This window comes from Drosophila montana, unplaced genomic scaffold (assembly GCF_035044405.1).
Source record: "Drosophila montana isolate Dmon_TW-CO22-7 unplaced genomic scaffold, ASM3504440v1 contig_2127_1, whole genome shotgun sequence".
In the NCBI taxonomy this organism is placed as follows: Eukaryota; Metazoa; Arthropoda; class Insecta; order Diptera; family Drosophilidae; genus Drosophila; species Drosophila montana.
Genome location: NW_026997035.1, coordinates 1,917,113 through 1,941,083, shown reverse-complemented (window position 1 = coordinate 1,941,083; position 23,971 = coordinate 1,917,113). Strand labels below are relative to the sequence as shown.

The window sequence follows — 23,971 nt, the reverse complement described above, 5'->3', positions numbered from 1 at the left end:
GAATTAGATAGCAAAAATTTAAATACGGTACAACCATCTTAAAGTCAATTTTAATTTCTTATTAGCTTTGACAAGAACAAAAGATTATTACGATTATTAATTAAATGTTCGTGTGTTTAATCTATCGGCTTTGATAATAATACATATAATATAATTAAAATAAATACAAAATGTCTTTTTATACATATTTAATGGAATGCGACACATTCCTCATAAATTAACAAAAATTCGGAATCCTATCTTAAATGGGGATCCTGCTGCGTATCACAAGATAGAATCTAGAACAAACCATGCCTAATATAAAAACAAATAATTATACTATTAAAACTAATAATAAAAACAATAAAATTATTAATAATTATATTAATTATAAGAATAATACTACTATTAATAATAATAATAATAATTATAAGAGTAATAATAATAATAATAATACTAAAAGTAATAATTCTAATTTAAATAATAATAATATTAATAATAATAATAATAATTAAACTAATAATAACAATAATACCTATATTATTTATAATTAATAATCATAATAATGATAATCATAATCATAATGTTAATATTAATACTATTAATACCAATAATAATAATAATAATAATATTTATAATAATATTAATAATAATAATAATAATAAAAAAATAATATTAAAATCAATAATAATAATAATTATAATAATAATATTAATAATAATAATAATAAAAAAATAATATTAAAAATAATAATAATAATAATAATAATAATAATAATAATAATAATAATAATAATAATAATAATAATAACAATAATAATAATAATAGTTATTACAATAATGGTAATAACAATAATATAAGAATACGAATAATAATTGTAATTATAATACTTATAATTATTGTTATAATACTAGAACCAACCCAGAGCAATACCCGACCACGTCAGCTTTTAAAGAAACACCCTGTACTATATGAAGCATATTTCAGCGTAGGCCTCAACAAAAATAAAAATATAATAAAAAAAATTGATCAACATAACGTATGGCTGTCTGAAAATCGGTTGCAATGACCGTCCATGGCCTAGCAGCGGTATTTTCGAGCATTACCTGGCCGGGTGTTATATCATAAATAACAACTGTACACAACGCAATCGAGTTTTAATGGTTTTTGGCAAATAGCGTCTAAAGTATATATAAAAAAAAAAGGGCCGGGAAGTCCAGGAAAGGCACAGAACGTGCCCGGCCCCAAACAGCGCTCGATGACATACTGCATCGGGGCAGGCGGTGGGGCAGGGCGGGGCAGGCGCCGACTGTTTGTGTTTGCAATTTCGTTTTCAGTATTGAAATATCGAAAACGAAATTGGGCACAAGATGCGCCAACAATTCGGACTCATTTGTATGCGAAGTGGGCAACGGCGATGACGACGGAGACGGCGACGGCGACGCCTCCGTAACGATTGGATTGGGAAGCCATCAGAAATATTATGCAAAGAGGGCAGACCGTGCCCCTCTGGGCCGACAGGGGGGTTATACAAACACGAGCTTGGATCAAAATTAAAATGAAAAGCAACAAAATTGATGCGGACCGTTCATATATAATGCCGCAATGACCTGGCACAATCGAATCATTCGAGTGTGAACCGTCGAACTGAGATTTAACAATGAAAACACAAGTAGCGCTGCTTTTCGTCCTGGCGGCCCATGTGGCCATCACCGTGGCACGCCCGGAGCCGCCGAGGACACGGTACGGCGCACCACCACCGCCGCTTTCGGCACCACAAAAGGAATATGGACCACCGCCGCCGGCACAGCCGTTGCCCGCTTATGGACCGCCCGCCGAGTTCTATGGCCCACCCGCTGCGCCCGCCGCCGAGGCGATTGTCACCAAGAATGTGTACGTGCATGTGCCGCCAGAGGAGCCGGAACTGTATCCAGCCGCATCGCCCATACAAACAGCGGTGCCCAAGAAACACTACAAGATCATCTTCATCAAGGCACCGAATCCACCGACGCCAGTGCGCCAGGTGCTGCCGCCGCCGGTGCAGGATGAGCACAAGACATTGGTCTATGTGCTGGTCAAGAAACCGGAGGAGCAATTGCCCGTCATACTGCCATCGCCGGCACCCACGGAGCCCAGCAAGCCGGAGGTGTACTTCATCAAATACAAACAGCAGCCAAAGCCCGCCACCCAATATGGACCACCCGCCGATGAATACGGTGCACCGCCTGCACCACGCACCTTGGAGCAGTTCTGAAGATAGGGCTCCGCCCCCATACTAAGACTCATACAAACCATGTGTAAATATTATTTATATGTAATCGCAACGTTCAAGTTGAGTTTCTTGATATTAAACGAAGGAATCTTGAAGATATATCTATATAGAGATGGTGTCCTTATTAAGATGGTCACACTTGGGGAACTGTTCGCATTTAAGCGTACACATAAGAATTGATATAGGTAGATCCTGGCCAGGCCTTGTTGCAAGGTTTTTTCTATTCTTTGAATTTTTTTATACTTCTTTTTGCTTCTTGTATAGAAGTTTTCTTTTTATTTCTTCTGCTTTTATAGAAGTCGATTTTTCTTCTATAGAAGTAGTTCTTTTCTTCTAAATTTCAGATTTATTGAGCTTGTCGAGATTCTGGCACAGGCCTAGTTGCAAAATTTCTTTCTATTGCTGGAATTATTTCTTATTTCTTGTATAGAGAAGATGTAGAAGAAGTGTATAGAAGTAGTGTTTTTTTTTTCTATAGAAGTATTTTTTTCTTCTAAATTTAATTTTCTTTGAGCTTGGAATACGCATCTAGAATTTTTTCTTCTTATTTCTTCTTATATGAAAGTAGTTTTTCAGTTAATTTTATTTTTTTAGTAGTTTTTTCTTCTACATTTTGGTTTTTTTTACCTTTTTGGAATACAATTTTCCTATTTTTCCTAGAATTTTTTATTCTATAGAAGTACTTTTTTTCTTCAACATTTTAGTTTATTTTTCAGCTTCTCCTTTAAGTTATTGATTCAAGTTTCTTTTAGTTTCCGATTTGCTAAAATTTTTGGATATTTATTAATCTTAAATCCGAATGGAAATTTTATTTTAACAATTTTAAAATATTTTATAGATAAAATATTACTTTCTTAAATATTACAACTAAAGATCTTTAAAAAAATATAGTTATATATATAAAAAGTCTTGTACAGCTCTATAAAGTATCGTAATAGGAGTAGACAACCAGGCAAAAGTACAAGCTGAGCACTAGAGGGAATAATAATAATGTATATAAAATTTGTTTAGATATTATATACACCTGTTCACCTGCTTGAAAAATATCAAATAATACATAGTCATAGAAGGCCTCCACCATGATGACATAAACGCATTCCCATACCAAAACGATGACATGTGACAGGGCAACAAATATATAAGGCAACAGCAGAAAACGTAATGACTGCAAAATAAGAAAGATAACTCAAAGATCTTCCATATCATTTAAATACCCACCAGCAGAGATCCAATCAGAAGTACTATGCAGCAAATGAGATAAAGGCCGCTGATGATGAGCGCCGTGTAGCCCAGCATGGAATCATCTGGAAATGGGAAATTAGCCTCCCATCGAGCTATTCAACTATGTATTACTTACGATCCAGCAAAAAGCGATCCACGCCGCGTATAATCACCTCCACAATGGATATAATAATGCAGCCACATTTCAGCTCAATGCAACAGCAACAATTGTCGGTATAAATCATTGCGATCTCTCAGAAATATATACATATGATATTTATGTACTATATAATATGCTGTTTATAAATTTTTAAATATTTTTGCTTTTAAAATGCTGGAAAGTTTGATATTGGAAAACAAGTAAGACAGCTCTAGTCAGCAGTTCCCGACTAGGGGATACCCTGAACCTTCTTCTACCAACAACAAGTGCAGCTTTTACTAGGGGGGGAACCCTGTAAGAGAGAGGTGGTAGCTAGAAAATTAAAGATACTTGATCTGTATATACTATTCTAAAATGTACATGTAAAATTTGGTTACACCAGCCATTAAAGCGTGAGATATATGCTCAAAAATGGGATTACGATATCGACTCTTATCGATTGCTTGGGCACGGGAAAGATGTCGATTATTGGAAACTCGTATTGCGAAGCCACTAGAAGGATCTACGTTCAAATACTCAAGTCTCTAGCTCTTATAGGTTCTGAGATCGGCGCGTTCCTATATACGGACAGATGGACGGACAGACCAGACAGTCATTTATATGCTTTATGGTGTCGGAGATGCCTCCTTCTGCCTGTTACATAGCTTTCCACAAAAACATTATACCCATTTTACCCATTTTCAATGGGTTCATAGTTAGCTAAGATTTCCGAGTATATACTGTAAGCTCTAGCTATACTGTTATGTTTGTAGCACGTCTAACTGTAATTGTATCTATAGCAGCCCATCAATAACCCTGACTTACATTGCAGCTGTGAATAATTATGGTCATTGTGACGCTTTCATATAATATGCGACTCACGTCGCTTGATCAAATTTTGGCATTTGCATATTTAATTTAATTGTTTTTTTTAGTCTTACGACATTTTTGGCTAGAAAAAATTATATAAATTTATAGTTATGAAATTACCTCTGAAAAATTTTGCAATATTTTTATATTATATTTAAATTATGAAAATAATTGCAAGAGTTAAATTTTATAGTTGTTTATTTTGTGTTAATTTTCTTGTTTTGGGTAAATGTCTCGCAACAACTATTATACAATTAGATTAATGTAATGCTGTTGGATGCACCCAAAGAATATGATTTTTGAATTGTTTGGTACAGTTGTTAAACATTTAATAAGTAGTTTTACTGATAGCCTCTCTATGCGCTTCTCAATTTGAATAAAACACCAACTGGAAAGTATTTCTTGATGTTGATGATGTTCATCGTGTAAACCTACAACTAAGTATCGTTACATATTTTGTATTTTTGGGCATAAAAATACAGATACACATAAACATACACAGTATATTATATCGAATACAATTATTTATATGTATTCTAAAGTTGTTTTTTTTTCATTTATGGATATTATTTGTTTTTCTCTTTTGTTTTGGTGTTCATGTCTTGTTAACTCAGTTCTTTGCGCAACTTTCGGTGCTTTTCATGTTTGGGATAACATTATTAAATACACAATAGTTGCAAATATTGCATAGGATAAGCAGACAGATGATATAGATATATATATATAAATATAATTACAGACATATGTGTTAGACGAGAACAACTCAGGATTGCACTCAAGTGTTGCTTTATAAAGGATGAAGTGCAAGTTGGTTGAGTAAAGTTAATGTTGCTTCGGTTTGTGTGTGTGTGTGTGTGTAGAGTATCAGTAAGAGTATCAACTTTATCGGTGAGGCATTCGAACTCAGGTTGTATATTTCATCATCTTATTTTTTTTTTTTTTTTTGTACTGCTATGGAAAACATGTTTCGGTCTAACTGTAAACGCTACTAAAAACACGAACAACAAATATTTAGTATTTTCTTTTGTATAACTGCTAAGCAACAAAACTGAACCGAGTCTAGCTTTAGGCCTCCTCGCACTCATCCTCCTCTTGCTGCACGAACAGCCGATGATTGCGCGCCTCGAGGATGGTCCACACCACCAGCGGGGCACAGCCCAATACCATGCAGGAGCCCATGCAGTAGAAACAGATCTCGTAGTCGCCGGAGAGATCACGCAGCAGACCCGCCAGCGGCGGCACCGAGATGGCGCCAATGCTCTGGAACATGCGCACCAGTCCATAGCTGGAGCTGATCCGATCCGTGCCAAAGACATCGGCCAGCAGCACGGGCATCAGCACATACCAGCTGCCCAGACAGAGTCCATACACAGCGGCGGATAGCCCAACCAGCACCAGGGTCTTCGCAAAGGGTATTGTCAGCACGGCCAGACCAGCGCCCAAAATGCTGAGGAAGAAAGATATACATGAGTCTGATACTATTCCCATTTCATATATCAGATAGCTGACAATAATCTGTTCATCATATTTAGCTGAAAAATATATTTAATCAAAATTTTAATAGCAGTCTTCTTTCAGGATTTAAATTCACATGATTTTCAATCAAAATATTTTAGTCACTTTGTTCAGATATTTAAAAAAAATGTATTTAATATAAAAGAGAAATTTTGTGAAATTCGAATAGAACAGAAATGAATATTTTTTGAAAATTATTTATCCACATTAATGAATAAAGATTATTATGTATAAAAAGATTTAACAATAAAATATGTATCAATATTTTTGATAAAGGGTAAAATAATGTTTTAAAGAAATTTCATATAATTTTGGAAAAATATTAGTCAGTATTTGTGAAACGGATGCTTTCTAAAAATAAGTTTGGAAAATATTTAATTCATGTTCTACAGGACCCGCATTGAAATTCACTTTGGTTTGCTAGTTATCTGCAATATGTGTGTATTTAAATTTCGACTTACCATAGTGTATAGGTTTTTTTGCGATCGAACAGCTGCAGGTCCGACAACCAGCCCAGGCCCAGGCGACCGCACAAATCCAGCACCGCGCTGATGGCAACCAAATAACCCGCTTCACTCTTATTGTAGCCTGAAAAACAGAGAGACGAGTGGATTTAACAAACAGATATGTTAGAGATATTGATAGTAAAAGAAAATGATTGACAAATTTCTGTGCTCATTGGCGGATCGGTGGCACTAAGATCAAAGATCTGAACTCAAAGATAGCTCTCAAATGTGGGCTTAAACCAAAAATAGGACATGAAGCGAAGTCAGGCTTTAAAATGTACAGTTTAATCTATCTACAGATGGTATACGGGCTATAATAAATATCTGTCTGAACAAGAATGATTCGGTTTCAAGTTCCAGGCTCAAGTATGAAACAGACTGATATCAAAAATCGATATTTATTAATGAAATTAAGTTGATTAAGATTTGGTATACAAAGCATGTTCGCATCGGGTTTGGTATACATAGATCTTGGCAAAAGCAGAGACGAATTAGAACTAATTTTAGATTATTGTCCTGGTCAAAAATATGTATAAAATTAATTCTCCTGTTACACAGTTTTTTTTCTTAGGAACTTGTTATATTAGACATATACTTACCGATGGAAATGACGTGCGCGGGCAGATAGTAGAGCATATAGGGACAGCCGACGGACATCAGGGTTACGGACAGGCACATTAGTATAAACCTGGGCTCCTGCAGCAGACTGATGTCCAGATACATTTCGATGCGTGCGCAGCAGGTGCGCTTCAGCTTGCGCTCGCCGTCATCTTCGTCGGCGGCACCATTGTCATCGTCATCGTCATCATCGTAGACGACCGTGGATTCGAGTAGCTGTGACTCGAGAATGCTGCCATCCGATTGCTGCTGCTGTTGCTTCAGCTCGCTGAGATTGCTGACGGGTGTGGGTATCTCCATGCTTTTGCTAAGGCCGCGACTGACCACGCTGGACGGCGAGAGGGGCTTCTCGAGATGTGCTTGAATCTTGCTGATAGTCTCGTCGTTGGCAAAGACATTGCGACGCCGGCGACTGCCGCGATTCGAGTCGGTGCCGGAATGCTTGCGATAGACCCAAGTGGAGTCTGTGCTCAGATCCTCCACGGAGTGCAACAGACCGGAGCTGCGCACCTTTTTCATGGGCTTTATGAAGGTGGTTTCGCCAATGATGTCCTTCACCTCATCATCGCTCTCCTGCGCCGACTTGTCTTGCGCTGGTAAAGCAATCGATTTGGGCTTTTGACTATTGCATCTTTGGACCAAAGGACTCACCTGGCTGTTTACTGCCGTAGTAGTTCAGATGATTCTTGCACTCCTCGAGAAACAGATGCTCGATGAACTTGTCGTTCAGCTCTTTGGCAGCCACCTCACAGGTATCCAAGTATGTGGATGTGGTCAGCATGCCCGTCGTGCTGGGATTGATGTCATCACTGATGGGCTTGCTGGCCGCATCCTGTGCCTGCGCCTGCTCCGCATAATCGCTTAGGGGTCGATACAGCGTCGCTGACACGCACACGTGCAGCATGCAGCCCCCGAGGATGAGCAGCGTGCCATGGAAGCCGCAATTCTCTGCCAGATGCTTGATCAGTATGGGCAGCACAAAGCTGCCCGCCGCGGTGCCCGACACACAGATCCCGTTGGCCAGCGCTCGATGCTTGTCAAAGTACTGGGAGACAATCACAATGCCAGGTGTGGTTGAGAGGCCGCCACCAATTCCTAAAATATGTTGCCAATACTTCATTTAATTAAGCCATATTTAATTGAGTAATTCAATACAAGTTATACAAGTTACAAGGTAATACAAGTTAATTATCAAGTTTTACTCATATATTTGTAGCAAAATTACTAAAGTAGTTGTTCCATAATGTAGTTACTTAAGTAATTACCCTAAATAGTTAATTATTAAGTTTACTCATATAATTCTTGTTTAAGTTCCTCAATTTAATTAAGTAAGAAATAAAGTAAATATTTTTATAATTATTTGAGTAATTATCATAATTACTATAGTAATTACAAATGGTTGATTTAAAGTAATCGCGCCTCAATATAATTCCTTGGGTAATTACTTTTTCCTTACATATTTTATTATAATTAGTCAAGTATTTGTGCCTAAATTTAATTACTTGAGTAATAACCATAGCTAATTAAATAATTAAAAATTGTTAATTACTCAAGTAACAGTTGCTTACACGTTTTATATATTTTTTATTTTTTCCTTAATGTAATTACTTAAGTAGTTACCACTAAATATTTTAATTACTCTAGTAATTGCAACTGTAAGGTATAATTACTTAAGTAATTACACTTGAATACTTTAATTTAACATATTGCCCACTGAATATTGACATTTAAAGCTTAATTACCATGAAAATTACTTAGTAATTAGGTCTTCAAAAAGTAATTACTTACGTAATTATGCACCATAAATATTAATTACTTCAGTTATTCGAAGGAAGGTACATATAAACCAAACAGACAGCGTTCATCGCTTAAGTAATTATATTTTCAAAAGGTAATTATGAAGTAATTAACTGTAATTAAAGCCTTCAATTGTTATTATTCAATTTTATTGATGTTAGAAATCAATCCATATTCCATTAAAACCTAAACTACATTCACTCACCTGTAAGAATGCCGAAAGTGAAGAGCAGGTGCAGCAGACTGGTGGCAAAATAGCTGAGCACCATGCCCAGGGAACAAAAGATGCCGCCCACAAAGACAACGGAGCGGCAGGAGAAGCGCTGACAGAGAGCGCTCGAGAGTGGCGCCAATACCAGGCATAGTGCGGAGAGTATGGCCGGTATCCAGGAAGCCACCGTTGCCGTGGAGCTGGGAAAGGTTTCCATAATCTCCACATACAGCACGCCATATGACTTGACCAGTCCGGCGACCCAGAACTGCACAGAGAATGCGCCAAAGACAATGAACCAGCCGTAGCCGCCATCGGGCGGTTCGGCAACGCAGACGCCGCTGCTCTCCGTTGTGCTGGTGGATGAGTCCCGATCCTTGGCCAGCTGCTTGTTGCGCCTCGCCGCAGGTCGCTCCAGCTCCTTGGCCCGCCTCAGGCACTTGCCGCGCGCTGTGCCCGACGACTGCTGCTGCTTGCGACTGGTGCGCAGCTCATGAGATTTGGCTATCAACGGCCGGGCCGTTATGCTGGACACGGTCAACAGGTTCTCATTGTCATCCTCCTCCAGTTCAGAGATGTGATGCTCCAGCAGACTGGCGTGCAGCGTACGTGGACAGCAGGGCGCATCCAAGCTGAGCGTAGCGGGTCGCAGCGCTGGCGAGGCGCACGGCGAGGGTGTGGGCACGCACAGCGCTTCCATTTGCTTGACATCCAGCTGGGCGAGTGCCATCGCCACGGCGGGCGGTGCGGATACCACTGAGAACAGCGAGCCGCTTGTGGGCTGGCAGGCGACGCCGCTGGGATTGCTGCCAGCCCCAGCTGTGCCGTTGAGAACGAGCCCTCCCGACTCGTACTGGACTCCACCAGCTGGGTCCGGTTCACTCGCGCAGTAAACCGATCCCCGAGAACCCTGCAATAAATGTCAAAAGTTTGAAAATTAAAATCAAATCAATTCAATGCACAGCGCTGACAAATTAAGGAAGCAACAATAATTTGTTTGCCTCAACGAATGCCTCTTTGCCACGCGATGTCTTAACCCTAGTCGCTTGCTTCAGACCAGGATAGATTACGATATCGCCGAAGGGTTCCTTAATATATGCCATATGTTAGCTTTAAATGGAGCTAACTGTCTGGGCAAACAAATTAACCTTGAGTAATTATACGGAATTTCCATTAAAATTTTAATTACTCAAGAATTTTATTCATAGACCACGCCATTTTTCCAAACAGTTCGGTTTGGATTTCGGTTCGCTTGTTATTTTTTTTGAATATTTTTAGTAAATTTATAGTAACAATATAAATTAGAATTTTAGGTAGGAGCCATTTTTAACATCATCATAAAATATAAGCAATTAAACTTTAGCTGTTTCCAAATAATTTGGAATAATAAATCAATTACAAAGCAAGTTGTTTTTTTATCTTGACTGTGTATTTCCTTTAGAAATTTTTTATTATTTAATTATTATCACCTATAATTTTTGTATTTATTATATTGTACTTAAATATACATAGAATTGAATATATAACATAATAATTCTACAATTAATTTAATATAATAATTAGCGCTAAGCATTGGATGAACATTCCAATTACTAGAGTAATTGTGTCTAGATAATTACTGTAGTAATTTATATACAATTAAAAATTTAAATACAATACTTAATTGCATATAGAATTAGGATTTACAAAATTAATTTCTACATATATTATGATTTTCTTATTCCTATTTTTTTTAATTATAAATTTATTGGTTTCGATATTCTGTTGTATCTATTTATATTTATACATAAAGTTAGTAATTATCGTTAAGAGCACACATATTTAATACTTAAAAACATAAGCAATGTTAATTATAACAAAATATCAAGCGATAAATAATTGGAATAATACATATTCCATTCTTAAATACACAAACAATGTTAATTATAACAAAATATCAAGCGACAAATAATTGGAATAATACATATTCCATTCTTAAATACACAAACAATGTTAACTATAACAAAATACCAAGTAACTTTGAATAATTATTTGAATAATTATCATTTTATGTGCATGACTCAGGTCTTAAATGGCTGCCAGAAACTGTCCTTTAATTGGTTTAATCCTTTGGCAAACAAGCCAGGCAACCAAGCAACCCGCACACCTGTGTCTATACCCTAGGCCCCAGCTGGCTGATTCATTGCCTTTGCCTACGTCTTAGCCACATATTTTGTTGTAATTATCTGCAGCCACAACTATTTGATATTGTTATTGTTTGTTGTTGTTGTTGCTTAAAAGTTTGTTTTGTTAAATCGATGCAATAAGTTTCGTCTCTTTGTTGCTGTTGCTGTGGCTATTAGAGCCCGTCCGCAGCCCGCAGACCCCTTCAATATCGTCAGCTGCATGCTGTGTGAGTTGGCATGACGTCGGGTAATTTTCCATTTTCCATTTGCCTTTTGGTTTTTCCCCTTTCACCCGTTGCCCTTGCCCTTGCCCGTCCTGGCAGTTTTTCAGGGCCAAGTGCATGGGCAGGACGAAGTCGTGGGAGTCTATGGCAGATTTCTGATAAGAACTAAGCCGAACAAATTGCTGCGGAAATTCAAAATAAAATAATCCACTCAAATATGAAATTACATGGAATCGTTTTTGGGGCTTGATAACATAAATAAGTACTTTACAAAGACTTTTAACTATTTATTGAGATATGTAAATTAATAGTTTTATAGACAGTGTGTGCTAAAAGTTGTTTTTTCTTGCATATATATATATTTATATATGTATATATATATATAAGGTTTTATAGATATGCATTTGTTATTTTAGATAAGATAGGAGGTACCCTTATCTTATCGAGAGATATGCAGCTGTTAGAAAAAGAAAGCAACGCACAGAATAAATTATATATAAATAAAATTATTTAATACTAGACAGACTTTTTTGTTGAACCCTTTAAAGCAAGTCAATGTTATCATTTTCTTAAACTTTCTTAAACTGGGTTATTTCTTATTAGAGAAGACTGAACAGGATCTATCAAAAGGCAACGGTGACCTTACAGGCCGTTCATTAAATAAAAAAATGTTTTTAAAATTTTAGAATCGTCTAGAAATTATATATATCATATTCAATGACTGACTTGACTCTAATACTCATATTTAAAAAGAACTTCCAGTGTTAAGAATTATTGGCTAATAAAAGTCAGCGCCGTAAAGGAAGTTAACTACTTCTGCTGTATAAATGTATAAAAAATATTCAAAATTATTTTATAAAATCACTAACATAAATATTTTTGTTATTATTCATTTTCTCTTCTCAAAATTGTTCTAATCGCCATTTCACGCATCTAGAGAGACTAAAGAACCATCATTTTTTTCTGTTTTTGCATACGAAATAAACAGGTTTTGAATGTACTCAAACAATTATTATTTGTACAAAAGCTTTAAAGCTCTAAGATTAGTACATGAACAATATAATTGTGCTTTTTGCGTACAGTAAATTGTTGTTGCTTCCATTTATCGCTCTACGAAAAACTTAAGATAAGACTTTGAAAATTATAATGTTTGATTGTTTCACAAAATTTTTTATATATTTAGATTAAATATACATTGTTGTTATTGCAGCAAAACATTTTGCCAATAAATCAATAATATTAGATTTCTAACGCCAGACACGCATTCGCTTCAAACAAACATTTTGCGCCAGATCATAACATGTGACTCCGTGGCGCAACGGTAGCGCGTCTGACTCCAGATCAGAAGGTTGCGTGTTCAAATCACGTCGGGGTCAATTGTGAGAATTATTTTTTTTTTAATTTTATTTTTACTTTTGTAATTGAATTATATTGATAATTCATAATTAATATTAATATCTATTTTTTATATTTCACATTAAGGTTTTTATTTTTATTACCAATTTTTATTCACATTCAAAGAACTATTTTTTTGCCTTTGCTACAATTACAACTTTTAAAACCTCAAGAAAAATTAGATATAAGTTTGAATGCATTTATATTTTATTAGATTTATGTTTATATTATTTAATTAAGTATGCAATTTGTTGTCAATGCTTAAAGTATAAATATGATTTGCTTAAAAGTTGCGCATTTACAATACATTAAAGTACTTTGTTAAACAGAGTACTTTCTTAAGAAGTGGCCATTAAACTGTGCATTAAACTAAAACTTTGGTACTTAATGTTCAATAAATCATTTGGGAGCATTTTCTTAACATTCATTTGCATAGTTAAGCAGATGCAGCTGACTTATAAATAGGATCAGTGGCCACGCGTCGCATACGTAATCCGTTCGGGCCGCATTACGCATTACGCATTACGTATACGACAGCGGGCACAAATGAAGCCGTTAAATGGTTTTTTCTTTTAATTGAAGTCGCCTGCATGGCGCGTGTCTCGTTTCAGGTGACTCATCCGACCGCCCACAGCCAACAGACCATGTCAGTGGGGGGGGCAACGTGCCGCTAATGGTTGCATGCCACATATATTGACAGCGTAAACTAATCCCTTGGCAAATTGCAAGTAATAAACTAACATGCAGCCAAGTTGCAATGCCAACTGGAGACCTGCGCTAATGAGCCTCAGCAAACGTCGTTCACTTGGCAACGCGGCAACGTTGTGTGGCAGCATCCACGCCCTTTGACCTTGTCAGATGTCAAAGCTTAAGCCCCATTGTTGTGCACAGTGCCAAGGCCTGTCGCCTGTCAGCAGGAATTTGGCTTAAATTGCCAGGAAGCGCTCAGTACAGTACGTGGGCGTGGGCGGGCACGAGTCCCGTCCAAGTGCCAATGTTGTGTTACATTTTCAATTTCACAACAACTCAAGGCCCTGACGCAATCTAATGAAATGAAAAAACTTTCCCACAGCTCGAGTGCCTGTTAGGTGGGTGGCTGGATGGGTTGGCTGTCCTGGCGTTTGGCGTGTGGCAATTCCCGAATGCCATTGAAAGTGCACGCGCGTGTATAGAGATTTGCAGGGGTTCAACTTGTTGCAAGAGCTTAGTTGCACTCTGGCAAGGTTCGAGTTGATGACAGCTCGGGTCAGCCCCGAAAAGTTAACTAGAAATCTATTAAAACTTTATAACAAGATTTAAAAGAGTTGAATTGGATATATGTCTCAAGTAGTTTATATTTCATCTTAAACTTGAAGCTTACAATATTGTATAATTTAAGCTAAAGCTTAAATATCTTATAAAGATTAAAAATAAAGGGAGAAATTAAAAATGAGCTCGTGTTTTCATTAAATTTTCGCCTTACATTCTGTTATCTTCAGGTTAATCTGTTATCTTCAGTTTAAAAATGAACCCATTAAAATCTGGCAGGGATTAGACATTTTGCTTCAAAGTAAATACATGTCGAAGTCGATTAAATCTGCTGTAAGCGGCGTATAAAAAGTCTTTTGTTTTCAAATTCACAACTGCAACTGTTAAAAATAATTATTTTATAGTTTTCCTCTCCCACTTCTTTTTCAGCTTATAATTCCCAAACAGTTCGGTCGCAAGCACATGCTAAAAATCAGCCAAACTCATTGCCTCTGCGTGAGAGGATTTTATTTAAGGGCTTTCAGTCAGCATTCGATACACAATGATGGATGACACTTTGAGGTCGCCTGAATTCGGGGCCTGGTGGCAAAGTGCATGGTCAAACATGTGTTGAGCCAATCCCCTCTGTGGGGTTAGCTACTTTATTGTTTACTCGCATTCAAATTTTCAGATTTGCCTTGTTTGAGTGTGTTTGTTATGTGTAAGGGGCAGGGCGCATGCTCACCAAATTGAATTCGACCTCAAACTACCTCAATGTGATTGCGCTTGGCCCAAAACTCACAGCAGCAAATAAATCAGGCGCGTTTCTTGACCTTAGCTGTCAGCCGGGCACACAAATTGCAAATTAAACAAAACACCTGGGAACGCAGAGAACACATGTGAACACGCCCAGCCTGATGATTGGCTCACCTGTAAATGCCATTCGCGCTGCAGGGATGACATTGTTGTCCTTTGCGGTATGTTAGGCGCCTTCTCTGATGTATCTCTTGTTGCTCGCGTTGTTGTTGTTGTTGCTTGGGGCGTTGTTGTTGTGCACCGAAATGCATTGGTTTAGCTCGGTTGGGCCACCCACAAACAGCACAAAGGAGCACAGCGGCAGCAGCAGCGGCTGCACGGCCCACACCAAGTTGGCCCAATTTGTAAATGATATTGTTTAGCGCGCACACGGCGTATGCGTAATGCGTTGAGTTAATGCTTTGGCACTGAATTCTTGTACAGTTAATATAAATTTGATTTTATTTGTTTTAAATATATATTTATGTATGTTTTTTTTATTGTTGCTAAGGCTTTGCAGGAACTTGTGAGTCGCTTTGTAATGTGCTCTTATGTTATACTATTTGTTTCTTTTTTCTATGGCATTGGCGTCATTTTGTACAGCAGCTGCTTTTTTGCCAGTTGCCGTTTCCGCTTCCGCTGCTGCACACACACATACACACACTCACACACAGCCACTCACTTACACACACTCACAACAGAGCGCAGTGTCTCTTTGTGTTCAACAATTTCTGCTACAAATCGATACAAACATTTATTTTTTTGCACATTCCGATGAAATGTACTAAAATCAATATACAGTGCCTTTTAAAAATCTGTACACACACCATATATTGCTACTTCTCAATTAACTTCACAGCTGTGATTATAGCAGTTCGTATTTTTACACTTCTGCACACAGTTTTCAGCGAGTTGTCCACAACTTCTGCTTAATCTTATTCTCTTTGTGCCGTTCCAGCTGCTCTGTGTTGCGCCTGGCACAAGGTTTTGCGTTGTACTGCCAAACCGTATGTCCTTAGGCTGCCATTAAAGTCGAGCAAAAGTGCCAAACTCAACTTCAACACGAACTCAACTCGAGTGTTGAGATTGAGTTTGGCACAGTGGTGGAGAGAAAGCGCAGCTGAGAAACAATGAGAGCATTTGCGCTGCCAATCCATTTTGTTTTGCTCGGCATTTTTGGCCGCCTGTTGAACATTCCGCCTCTCTTCAGGCCGCCCCGGTCTCCACATTTTCATTATCCGTCGCGTTAGCTGTAATACGACGCTTCGTCTGAAGCGCAAAAAACAGATGCAAAACTAAGCACCACAAGCCTACGGCTAAAATAGTTGCAAAGTTTCGATTAGACAGATGATGAGACAAATGATTGTTAAATACATACATAAAATAAGTGCGATCAATATACCCCAATAACTATCTAGAAGTTTGCATATCACTATGCTATTGTTTAAAATACACAGGGGTAAACATACGAGCCAGGTTAACAGAAAATTAGGTACTGCCTGTAAAGGTATTTGATTTGTCCAGCGTTCGATATTATACATATATCCATTGTACTTGCCTTACCCTTATAGATCCTACAACGAGCAGCACGGACACAATAAAATTTGCTGTCGTGCACATAAAATATATCATATTTAAAAACAACTTGGTTTTCGCTATGAAATCCAGTATTTCGAGATACATGCAAAATATGGCGACTGTTATCGATATAATCCCAATGAGTATCGATATATATTTGAATTTTGATATACTACTTGACATGCTTAGAAAAATGTTATGTGACACAAAAAATTTAGTTACTCAGGTTTCAGCATTCTGAACAGCAGCACCACCACAACGACACCCACGACGTTTATAACTAATTGAAATGTATATCATTTTATTTATATATATATTTATATCTTAACTCTCAAAATACAGTCATACTCACCTATGCCGATCATCAGAGTGGTTACTTTGCTAGTTATTGACCCAATGGCATAATTAAATAATACAGCATGCAGTATTATGGCCGCAAATATCATAGCCAGCCAGGGCACAAAATACCATATATTTTTCTACATATATAAAGGCAAAAAATTTGTATTGGTACAGTCATGTCTGGATATATGGCTTACCTTTTTTACGCCAAAAATAAGCAACATCGCTGACAAAGCATAAATAATGCTAGTTATTATCAATGCGATTCTTGTTGCCGCAGTCCAATAGGGCTTTTCAATAAAGAAGTCCACTATGCAAGCAACGATAATAGCAATAGATACTAGGATATTTACGCAGCCAATGGTTATAGTTAAAGATGAATATATTTTCATCAATTTATTGCTATCAGGCATGTTATTTGCGATTAACTTTTCCTACCTTAAGCTTAGTATGTCTATTATGACTTTGTTTATAAAAAGTTTACGTAGAAAACTTATAAAACCTTATAAATATATAACAATAGTTACATTTAAGTACTGTTAATGCAATAGACAACCGTTAACTTTAAACGCTTATCAACACTAATGGCAATTTCAATTGAGTTCCAATGTGCATTTCAAGAATCTTTGATTTTTAGTCTGTACGGAGGAGACGATTGCATGCAACACCATGCCCATTAGGATGAGCAAGAAGAAACCAACGACTTTTCTAGATGGAAATATAATATATCTTAATGGTACAGCTATGGCAAAGGCAATCGCTTACCAGCAGGACTCCGGGTATATTCTGGCCAGTACTATCAAGGCCAGAACAGACATATGGAATTCTCAGATGGTGTATCCTCAAAGGTGATACAAATGGCCGCTACGTTTCCGCTGCAGCCAATGGTTGGTAGTTAAATATTTAAATAACTGTCTAAATGTAGAAAACTTCAAAATGCCAGGCATGTTGCTTTGTTGAAAAATAATTAATTTGTAATATTAGAACTTCGTCAGTCGTGCTTGTTTTGCCCTTACCAATACGCTTGCCATTTTTAGCTCACATACACAACACACAGACGCTGACGTGGGCCATTATTTTAGTCGAGGTACATAGTTCGCCTAGCTTTTAAGAGAAAAGTTTACTAATACATGCGCGCTTCCATCAATACATAATTCTAGAAAAGTTTACTAATACATGCGCGCTTCCATCAATACATAATTCTACTTTACAAGTGTTTTTTGTTGTCTTTATTTGTATATATTTGATTTGGATGTTGTCGTAAAAGTCTTGAAAAGGCAGCAAGTGCAGCGCCAGTTAATGACTTCAGCTTTTGCAGCCTGGGCGTCCGCTTCTGCTCTCCTGTTGTGTTCAGTTCTTCGACAATCTATACATCCCTCATCTGAGCCTTAAAACTGTATTTACAAGCTATTCGATATCGTTGTCGTCTTAGCCGGAACATCCACGACAGCCGCAGTGCACGCATTCCACAATGCGTCCCTCCTCCAGCTTGGATTTGGGCACGCGACAGATGCAATTTGTGCCAAAATTCGTGTCACGCGTTTGTATACAACGCAGGCAGCAAAGATTCTCATAGCCAGACTTTTTCCACTTGGCTATCAAATTACCATCGGCGATCTTTTCCTTCAGGCAATAGTCGTACAGCTCCCGACTGATGGCCTTGCGACGATAGTACAGATCGTAGATATAGCGCGTCTTCTGGTGATGTATCTTAAAGATGGGCCACAATGATTCCGTAATTCGCTTGCCTTCGTGCGGTTCGGTTTCGGCTTCGCGCATTTTCTGCTCCAGTTCTTCCAGCGTCGGTTCAATTAGCTCCCAGCCATCTGGCGGGGGCTTACGACTGCGACGCACTTTTGGCATTTTTTAAATTATTATAAATTCCCAAATTTGCGGTTTTAGGAAATAAATATAATAAAAATATGCTTGTTGCCTACGCACAAAAACTAAATAAAACAAAATAAAGTGTGGCAACACTGCTAGTGCTGAATACATTGAAAAAGGTTGCTCATATGCAAGTATACAAATTGTGGACCTGTGACGTCACGCAGTGAAATTAATAATCGAATAAAACGAGTTGTTTTAAGCCAGTATTCAATATAGCTGCAAGTACTCCAAAACTTGGATTTGGGAAAAGCATTCAATCAATGTTGGCGTATGTGAAAATCCTTATCGTTCAGTTGACGTCATATTTCATGTACTCCTCGCACTACCTCTTACATTTTGTGGCCACATCATTTTGTGCTGCCCATCGCTGGAGTCTGAAGCAAGTTGGCAGCTTGGCTGCAACATAAGCAAACAGCTGTTCGGCAACTTCTCAACAAGAACATTTTAAAATAAACAACATAATTTAATGACAATAACAATGTGCGACGTTTAAAATATTGCACATAAGTCAACGAAACAATATTCGCGCACAATGGATCCCATAATATTCTTTATTGTGCTGGCGTCCTTATATGGCGTCATGTACTTTTTCGATCGCTTCTTCAAGGTGTGTTTTGTGCATATCAAATACAGTTTTTTACATTTTTAAAATGATATTATTAAATATAGAGCTGCATGCACTATCCATACGATGCCTTTCTACGCAACACCGGACTGAGCGTTAACTTTATGACCCTCCATTGGCATTCAAATGCCAGCGCCTTCAATCGCATGCTCATTCGCTGGGGCGCCACCGCCGGCAACAGCTGCACGCGCAGTTTTCTAGTCAAGAGCTTTAACATGGGCGTGCTGCTCTCCTTTCTGCTGCTGCCCATTGGGATTATACTGCTGATCATTACCATATTTAATGGCAGCGAGACTGGAACGTCCGGTGGTGCAGCGGCTGCTACAGCTACCGTGCAGCTGGAGATATTGCTGCCGGGTGTTAATCTGCCACTGCAGGAGATTGGCTATTATATAGCCACATTGGTGATGTGCACGCTGCTGCATGAGCTGGGCCATGCGCTAGCCGCTGTGCTGGAGGATGTGCCCGTGACCGGCTTCGGTTTCAAGGTGAGCCAGGCTAGACATGACAGACGCAGACTTGCTAATAATATGAGTTTAACTGCCGTAGCTCTACTTCTGCCTGCCCTTGGCCTACACGGAGCTCTCGCACGATCATCTTAATGGCTTGCGCTGGTTTCGCAAGCTGCGCATACTCTGCGCCGGCATTTGGAATAATTTCGTGTTCGCCTGCGTTTGCTATATGCTCATCTCAACGCTGGACATGACCATGTCACCCTTTTATGCATGCAACGAACATGTGATCGTAACCGAGCTGATGGCCAAGTCGCCGTTGCGCGGCGAGCGTGGCCTACAGCTGGAGAATGTGATCACCCAGCTGAATGACTGTCCCATCAGCAGCGAGGATAGCTGGCTAAGCTGCCTGCGGCAGGCGCAGCAGCTGCGCCTGGGCTACTGCATCAGCTCGGATTTTATACGGCTCAACGACGAAAGCATCGACATTGCTCATCACAATGCCGATGGCCGGCTGCAGTGCTGCGACGAGCGCAATCCCAATGTCAGCTGCTTTGAGTACATTGAGGATGTGAGCGTGGATGCGCCCGCAGAGATACCGCAGCACGTTTGCCTGCCCATGCGTCGCACTCTGGAGGATTCGAGCGGGTATTGCAAGGCGGGCACATGCACTGAGGGCTACTGTCTGCGCCCCATGCTGCCCAACACAACGAGCATTTTGATCTTTAAGCGTCAGACTAGGGAGCGACAGCCACTGGCGCCAGTCATGTATGTGGGCCAGGCGCGGGACGTGCTGCGCACGGTGCGTGTGTCGGGCTTTGTGCCGCGCTACAAACACATTAGCTCCGCTTGGCCGGATGCCCTATCGCTGCTGCTCCGATACAATGTGGTATTTAGCATTGGCCTAGCGCTGATCAATGCCATACCCTGCTTTGGCTTCGATGGCGCACACATAACCAGCACTGTGATACACAGTTTTCTGGTGGGACGCGTTGAGGAGCATGCGAAACGGGATCTCATCTCGTTGATCATCACCAGCGTTGGCTCGCTGCTCTTTGGCCTGGCGCTGCTGAAGGTCGCCTGGCTGAGTTTACTGCGCCCGCTGCTCTAATCTCGCCCATCCTCCACTGTCCTCTACTCTAGTTAACATGTACCAAAATGCTAGACTGCTTTTCTCGACACTCACACACACACACACAAACATACAGACTTGCTGAACAGCGAATTGTAGGCACCTCAAAGGTTTTTGTTTTAAGCTTTATTATTTATGTACGTATTTATATGGCATTAGCCAAGTTTGTGAAGCTCAAATAAAATTTACAGGCATTTTCCTCACTTGCCGCCGCTCTTGGCGCTCGTTCCACTTAGTTCCAGGCTGGTCTGCAGCTCCGTTAAGCTGCGTCTGCCGCCCTGCAGCAGCATCTTGATGGCCACCTCGTCGTTCTGGTTGCGATTCGTCTGGAAGTCGTGTCGCGCCCATTCGCGCAGCTCGCGCCGACTGTGCTGGTCCGGCACCAGGCGTGTGGTGCGCCAAATTTCCCTGTACAGCTTTAGCACCTCCTGGCGCAGCATGAACTGTGGGGAAGAGGCTGTTTCTTGAGTGGCACACAAGTTTAGCTGCTGGCTGTCGCTTACCTGCTTTAAGCTGAGCGCTACTTTGGGTAATTTGGACATTATGACATATTTCACAATGCGATTATTTATAATAATTGCAAATTGTTTAATATTTCTTTCGTATTTTTATTTGACTTGCGTTCTGCTATTCGCGTTTACTTTAAACAGCTGATTGAGAACAGCTGCTTTTTGTTTTGCTCACAGCTGACTCTCTTTTCAGTTAAGAGCATGCGCTCTTACGACTTATTAAGCGAGACATTCGCCGCAGAAAGCAAAAATAAAATAAATATCAATGTATAAATATATGAAAAATGAAAACAAGTTACAACTTGGAAATAATAATATGTAATGTCATGTATATTTTTAAAATAATCACAATAAATATTTAAGTTTCATCTTTGTTTAAGGCACTTTATACTTATAACACTTAACGAATTTCGTGTTTTAAATGTATTATTTACGTATATTTGTTAATTTTCTCTTGCTTTTACTTATTAATATGCACGATGACTAAAAAGATGATTTTATTTAATTAAAAAAAAAGGATTCTCACAATTGACCCCGACGTGATTTGAACACGCAACCTTCTGATCTGGAGTCAGACGCGCTACCGTTGCGCCACGGAGTCACATGAAATGATCTTGACTAAATGTCAACATGAACTGTTTATACTATGAAACGACCGTTTAATCTAGGCGAAAATGATTAACTGAACCCAAAATAGAAAAAGAAAAATAATAAATAAATAAAGACAAACAACAAAACGAAAACGAAAACGAAAACAAGGAAAATTCGTGATTTTATAATTTCTTTGACATAGACTAAAACCCATCAAATATTTAAATGCAATTTTCAACGGCTGTCACGAAATGCGTTAGTCAGCTTATATAATATGCATTGAATGAGCATTTAATTTGGCACTTGAAACGCAAAGTCAAACATATTTAATCAAATGAAATTGTTTAAATGCTTAATTTATCTTTTGCTTGCATTGTTTTGCCTGCGCCCATTGTGATTGACACGGCAGCTGCTTTGAATTATTTTTATGCTTATGATCTCGGCTGTTTCTGTTGATTATAATGATGTCCTATTTGAACAAATCATTTAGTTTAGTTTAGTTTTTTTTTTGTTATTAATGCTGGCCAATGATGATGCATGCACAAGAACAGACGACCAGCCAAGTTAGCTAAGTGGACTGTGTCTTGGCCCATTTATGTTCTGTTCTTCGCCAGTTCCAGGCACCATGACTTTAAGGGCGACGACTGGCACCGTTTGCAGTAGCTCCCGCATATATGTATGTGTATATAATATATATATTAAATAGTTGCTAATACCTCTATGTCTTGCACTATTGTTGCCTATCGCCACAGGGCACAATTGCCAGCTGTTTTTTTCTTCTTGCAATGCCATAAACCTGTCCCGTTACCAATATTGGCTGCAATAGCTGCTGACACGGTCCTAAGGTACAAAGTGCCAGCAATTAATAGGGAATGCACAGTTTTTGGCTATATAGATAATTGTTAATCACAGCTACTAACCATTTGGCAATTAAACTCTCTTTCTTTGTTGTCTAGTTTAAACACTTTATCAACAAATTTTTGTACATTTTCTTAACTATTTTAAAACTGGAAACCTCTTGTGAACAATTTTTTATCTAATCATTAAGTATTCAATTGTTAAGATTATTCTTATTCTATTATTATTCTTATAAACTAGAAATTTAATAAATATAATATTAGATTGGACTTGTGCATTTTTCAAATTACTCGAAATTCTGCCCTATTCATTTAAAATTCGGATACGCTTCTATTGCGCTGTTTGTTCAAGTGCGTTTATCGCAGTGCATTTACGGAAAATGTTGAATAAATTAAAGGAAATTAGACATAACACAATAATAAATTTTCACAAAGAAACAACAAAAGCAACAAATATATTTATATAAATATATATCTATGCACATATGATTCGAGCAGGTAAGCGGCCAGCAGCCATACGATGCACGATTTATTTATAGCTGCGAGTTGCATCCACCACAATATGAAAATATGCAACAGAGCTGAGAGTTTGAGAGACACAGAGCGGCAGCAGAGATGATAAAGAATTAAACTGAGACAGTTTTCGTTTTCGATTTCGTTTTCATGAGACGGAAAATTCTGCTTAGCCGCCTCAGCGCGCAACTTTGACTCATCCAAAGGTGGGTGCTAGGGGGGAAAGTGGGCGGAAGGGGGCTGGGGGCGCTCCACAGCCAATACGTCATCAACAGCAGCCACTCGGACTGGGGAGTCGTCGTTGGGGGACCCACAGCTGCGCGCATACGCAGCAGAGGCCAACAGAACATCGAAGCAGCGCGCTGGCAGCAGCTGTGCAGCAATGCACAGTGGAACCATTTCATTATACATGGATCATTTTCATAAGCTTCTACATTTGAAATTCAGTGACGATTAGCCGTAATATATTATTGGGTAAAATTAACAAAATAAATATAGGCCAATATTAATATGTTTAAAGAAGTTTAAAAGAATTTTAGTTAAGCTGGCTG

At 38.6% G+C, this 23,971-nt stretch overlaps 6 protein-coding genes and 2 non-coding genes across 10 annotated transcripts; 3 read left to right on the top strand and 5 right to left on the bottom strand.

Annotated features, from left to right (window-relative positions):
* Window positions 1-1,199: 1,199 nt before the first annotated feature.
* Twdlbeta (Tweedlebeta) lies at window positions 1,200-2,356 on the top strand. The gene has a single exon (XM_064680489.1). It carries the CDS (start codon window positions 1,640-1,642, stop codon window positions 2,231-2,233), a length of 594 nt encoding a protein of 197 aa, XP_064536559.1. The 5' UTR covers window positions 1,200-1,639; the 3' UTR covers window positions 2,234-2,356.
* A 727-nt stretch (window positions 2,357-3,083) lies between these two features.
* On the bottom strand, window positions 3,084-3,751 carry LOC135427106 (uncharacterized). Its single transcript, XM_064680531.1, has 4 exons — window positions 3,609-3,751; window positions 3,470-3,555; window positions 3,284-3,416; window positions 3,084-3,223 (listed from the first exon to the last, which is right to left on the bottom strand). Exons 1-4 carry the CDS (start codon window positions 3,715-3,717, stop codon window positions 3,171-3,173), a joined length of 381 nt encoding a protein of 126 aa, XP_064536601.1. The 5' UTR covers window positions 3,718-3,751; the 3' UTR covers window positions 3,084-3,170.
* Window positions 3,752-5,376: 1,625 nt separating this feature from the next.
* Window positions 5,377-17,511, bottom strand: Sln (Silnoon). 3 transcript variants are annotated; one of them, XM_064680510.1, is made up of 10 exons: window positions 17,052-17,511; window positions 16,865-16,991; window positions 16,489-16,792; window positions 16,313-16,429; window positions 15,070-16,250; window positions 9,123-10,038; window positions 7,772-8,215; window positions 7,102-7,713; window positions 6,458-6,584; window positions 5,377-5,928 (listed from the first exon to the last, which is right to left on the bottom strand). In XM_064680510.1, exons 5-10 carry the CDS (start codon window positions 15,100-15,102, stop codon window positions 5,547-5,549), a joined length of 2,514 nt encoding a protein of 837 aa, XP_064536580.1. In that variant the 5' UTR covers window positions 15,103-16,250; window positions 16,313-16,429; window positions 16,489-16,792; window positions 16,865-16,991; window positions 17,052-17,511; the 3' UTR covers window positions 5,377-5,546. The 3 variants fall into 3 exon arrangements, with proteins under 3 accessions (XP_064536580.1, XP_064536581.1, XP_064536582.1); XM_064680511.1 differs by having other exon boundaries at window positions 16,313-16,433; window positions 16,498-16,792; XM_064680512.1 differs by having other exon boundaries at window positions 16,313-16,371; window positions 16,498-16,792.
* On the top strand, window positions 12,822-12,893 carry TRNAW-CCA (transfer RNA tryptophan (anticodon CCA)). The gene has a single exon. It is a non-coding gene; the product is annotated as a tRNA-Trp (tRNA).
* A 557-nt stretch (window positions 17,512-18,068) lies between the features above and the next one.
* On the bottom strand, window positions 18,069-18,798 carry LOC135427083 (protein BUD31 homolog). The gene has a single exon (XM_064680509.1). It carries the CDS (start codon window positions 18,715-18,717, stop codon window positions 18,283-18,285), a length of 435 nt encoding a protein of 144 aa, XP_064536579.1. The 5' UTR covers window positions 18,718-18,798; the 3' UTR covers window positions 18,069-18,282.
* Window positions 18,799-19,115: 317 nt separating this feature from the next.
* On the top strand, window positions 19,116-21,153 carry S2P (membrane-bound transcription factor site-2 protease). Its single transcript, XM_064680537.1, has 3 exons — window positions 19,116-19,348; window positions 19,411-19,854; window positions 19,916-21,153. The coding sequence occupies exons 1-3, from the start codon at window positions 19,274-19,276 to the stop codon at window positions 20,927-20,929; spliced, it is 1,533 nt and encodes a 510-aa protein (XP_064536607.1). The 5' UTR covers window positions 19,116-19,273; the 3' UTR covers window positions 20,930-21,153.
* LOC135427111 (LYR motif-containing protein 2) lies at window positions 21,062-21,715 on the bottom strand. The gene is made up of 2 exons (XM_064680538.1): window positions 21,454-21,715; window positions 21,062-21,393 (listed from the first exon to the last, which is right to left on the bottom strand). Exons 1-2 carry the CDS (start codon window positions 21,490-21,492, stop codon window positions 21,151-21,153), a joined length of 282 nt encoding a protein of 93 aa, XP_064536608.1. The 5' UTR covers window positions 21,493-21,715; the 3' UTR covers window positions 21,062-21,150.
* A 273-nt stretch (window positions 21,716-21,988) lies between these two features.
* TRNAW-CCA (transfer RNA tryptophan (anticodon CCA)) lies at window positions 21,989-22,060 on the bottom strand. Its single transcript has one exon. It is a non-coding gene; the product is annotated as a tRNA-Trp (tRNA).
* Between the last annotated feature and the right edge of the window lie 1,911 nt (window positions 22,061-23,971).

What these genes read in the sequence shown, in the direction of transcription:
- S2P (XM_064680537.1), top strand. Translation starts at nt 19,274, where the DNA reads ATGGATCCCATAATATTCTTTATTGTGCTGGCGTCCTTATATGGCGTC. An exon ending in TTTTCGATCGCTTCTTCAAG is followed by an intron (nt 19,349 to 19,410) that starts GTGTGTTTTGTG and finishes TATTAAATATAG; the next exon opens with AGCTGCATGCACTATCCATA. An exon ending in TGACCGGCTTCGGTTTCAAG is followed by an intron (nt 19,855 to 19,915) that starts GTGAGCCAGGCT and finishes TAACTGCCGTAG; the next exon opens with CTCTACTTCTGCCTGCCCTT.
- Sln (XM_064680510.1), bottom strand. Translation starts at nt 15,102, where the DNA reads ATGTCATCCCTGCAGCGCGAATGGCATTTACAG. An exon ending in AGCGCGAATGGCATTTACAG is followed by an intron (nt 10,039 to 15,069) that starts GTGAGCCAATCA and finishes CATTTATTGCAG; the next exon opens with GGTTCTCGGGGATCGGTTTA. An exon ending in CTACGGCAGTAAACAGCCAG is followed by an intron (nt 7,714 to 7,771) that starts GTGAGTCCTTTG and finishes TTGCTTTACCAG; the next exon opens with CGCAAGACAAGTCGGCGCAG.
- LOC135427106 (XM_064680531.1), bottom strand. Translation starts at nt 3,717, where the DNA reads ATGATTTATACCGACAATTGTTGCTGTTGCATTGAGCTGAAATGTGGC. An exon ending in TTCTGATTGGATCTCTGCTG is followed by an intron (nt 3,417 to 3,469) that starts GTGGGTATTTAA and finishes CTTATTTTGCAG; the next exon opens with TCATTACGTTTTCTGCTGTT. An exon ending in ATTTGATATTTTTCAAGCAG is followed by an intron (nt 3,224 to 3,283) that starts GTGAACAGGTGT and finishes TATTCCCTCTAG; the next exon opens with TGCTCAGCTTGTACTTTTGC.
- Twdlbeta (XM_064680489.1), top strand. Translation starts at nt 1,640, where the DNA reads ATGAAAACACAAGTAGCGCTGCTTTTCGTCCTGGCGGCCCATGTGGCC.
- LOC135427111 (XM_064680538.1), bottom strand. Translation starts at nt 21,492, where the DNA reads ATGTCCAAATTACCCAAAGTAGCGCTCAGCTTAAAGCAG. An exon ending in TAGCGCTCAGCTTAAAGCAG is followed by an intron (nt 21,394 to 21,453) that starts GTAAGCGACAGC and finishes TCTTCCCCACAG; the next exon opens with TTCATGCTGCGCCAGGAGGT.
- LOC135427083 (XM_064680509.1), bottom strand. Translation starts at nt 18,717, where the DNA reads ATGCCAAAAGTGCGTCGCAGTCGTAAGCCCCCGCCAGATGGCTGGGAG.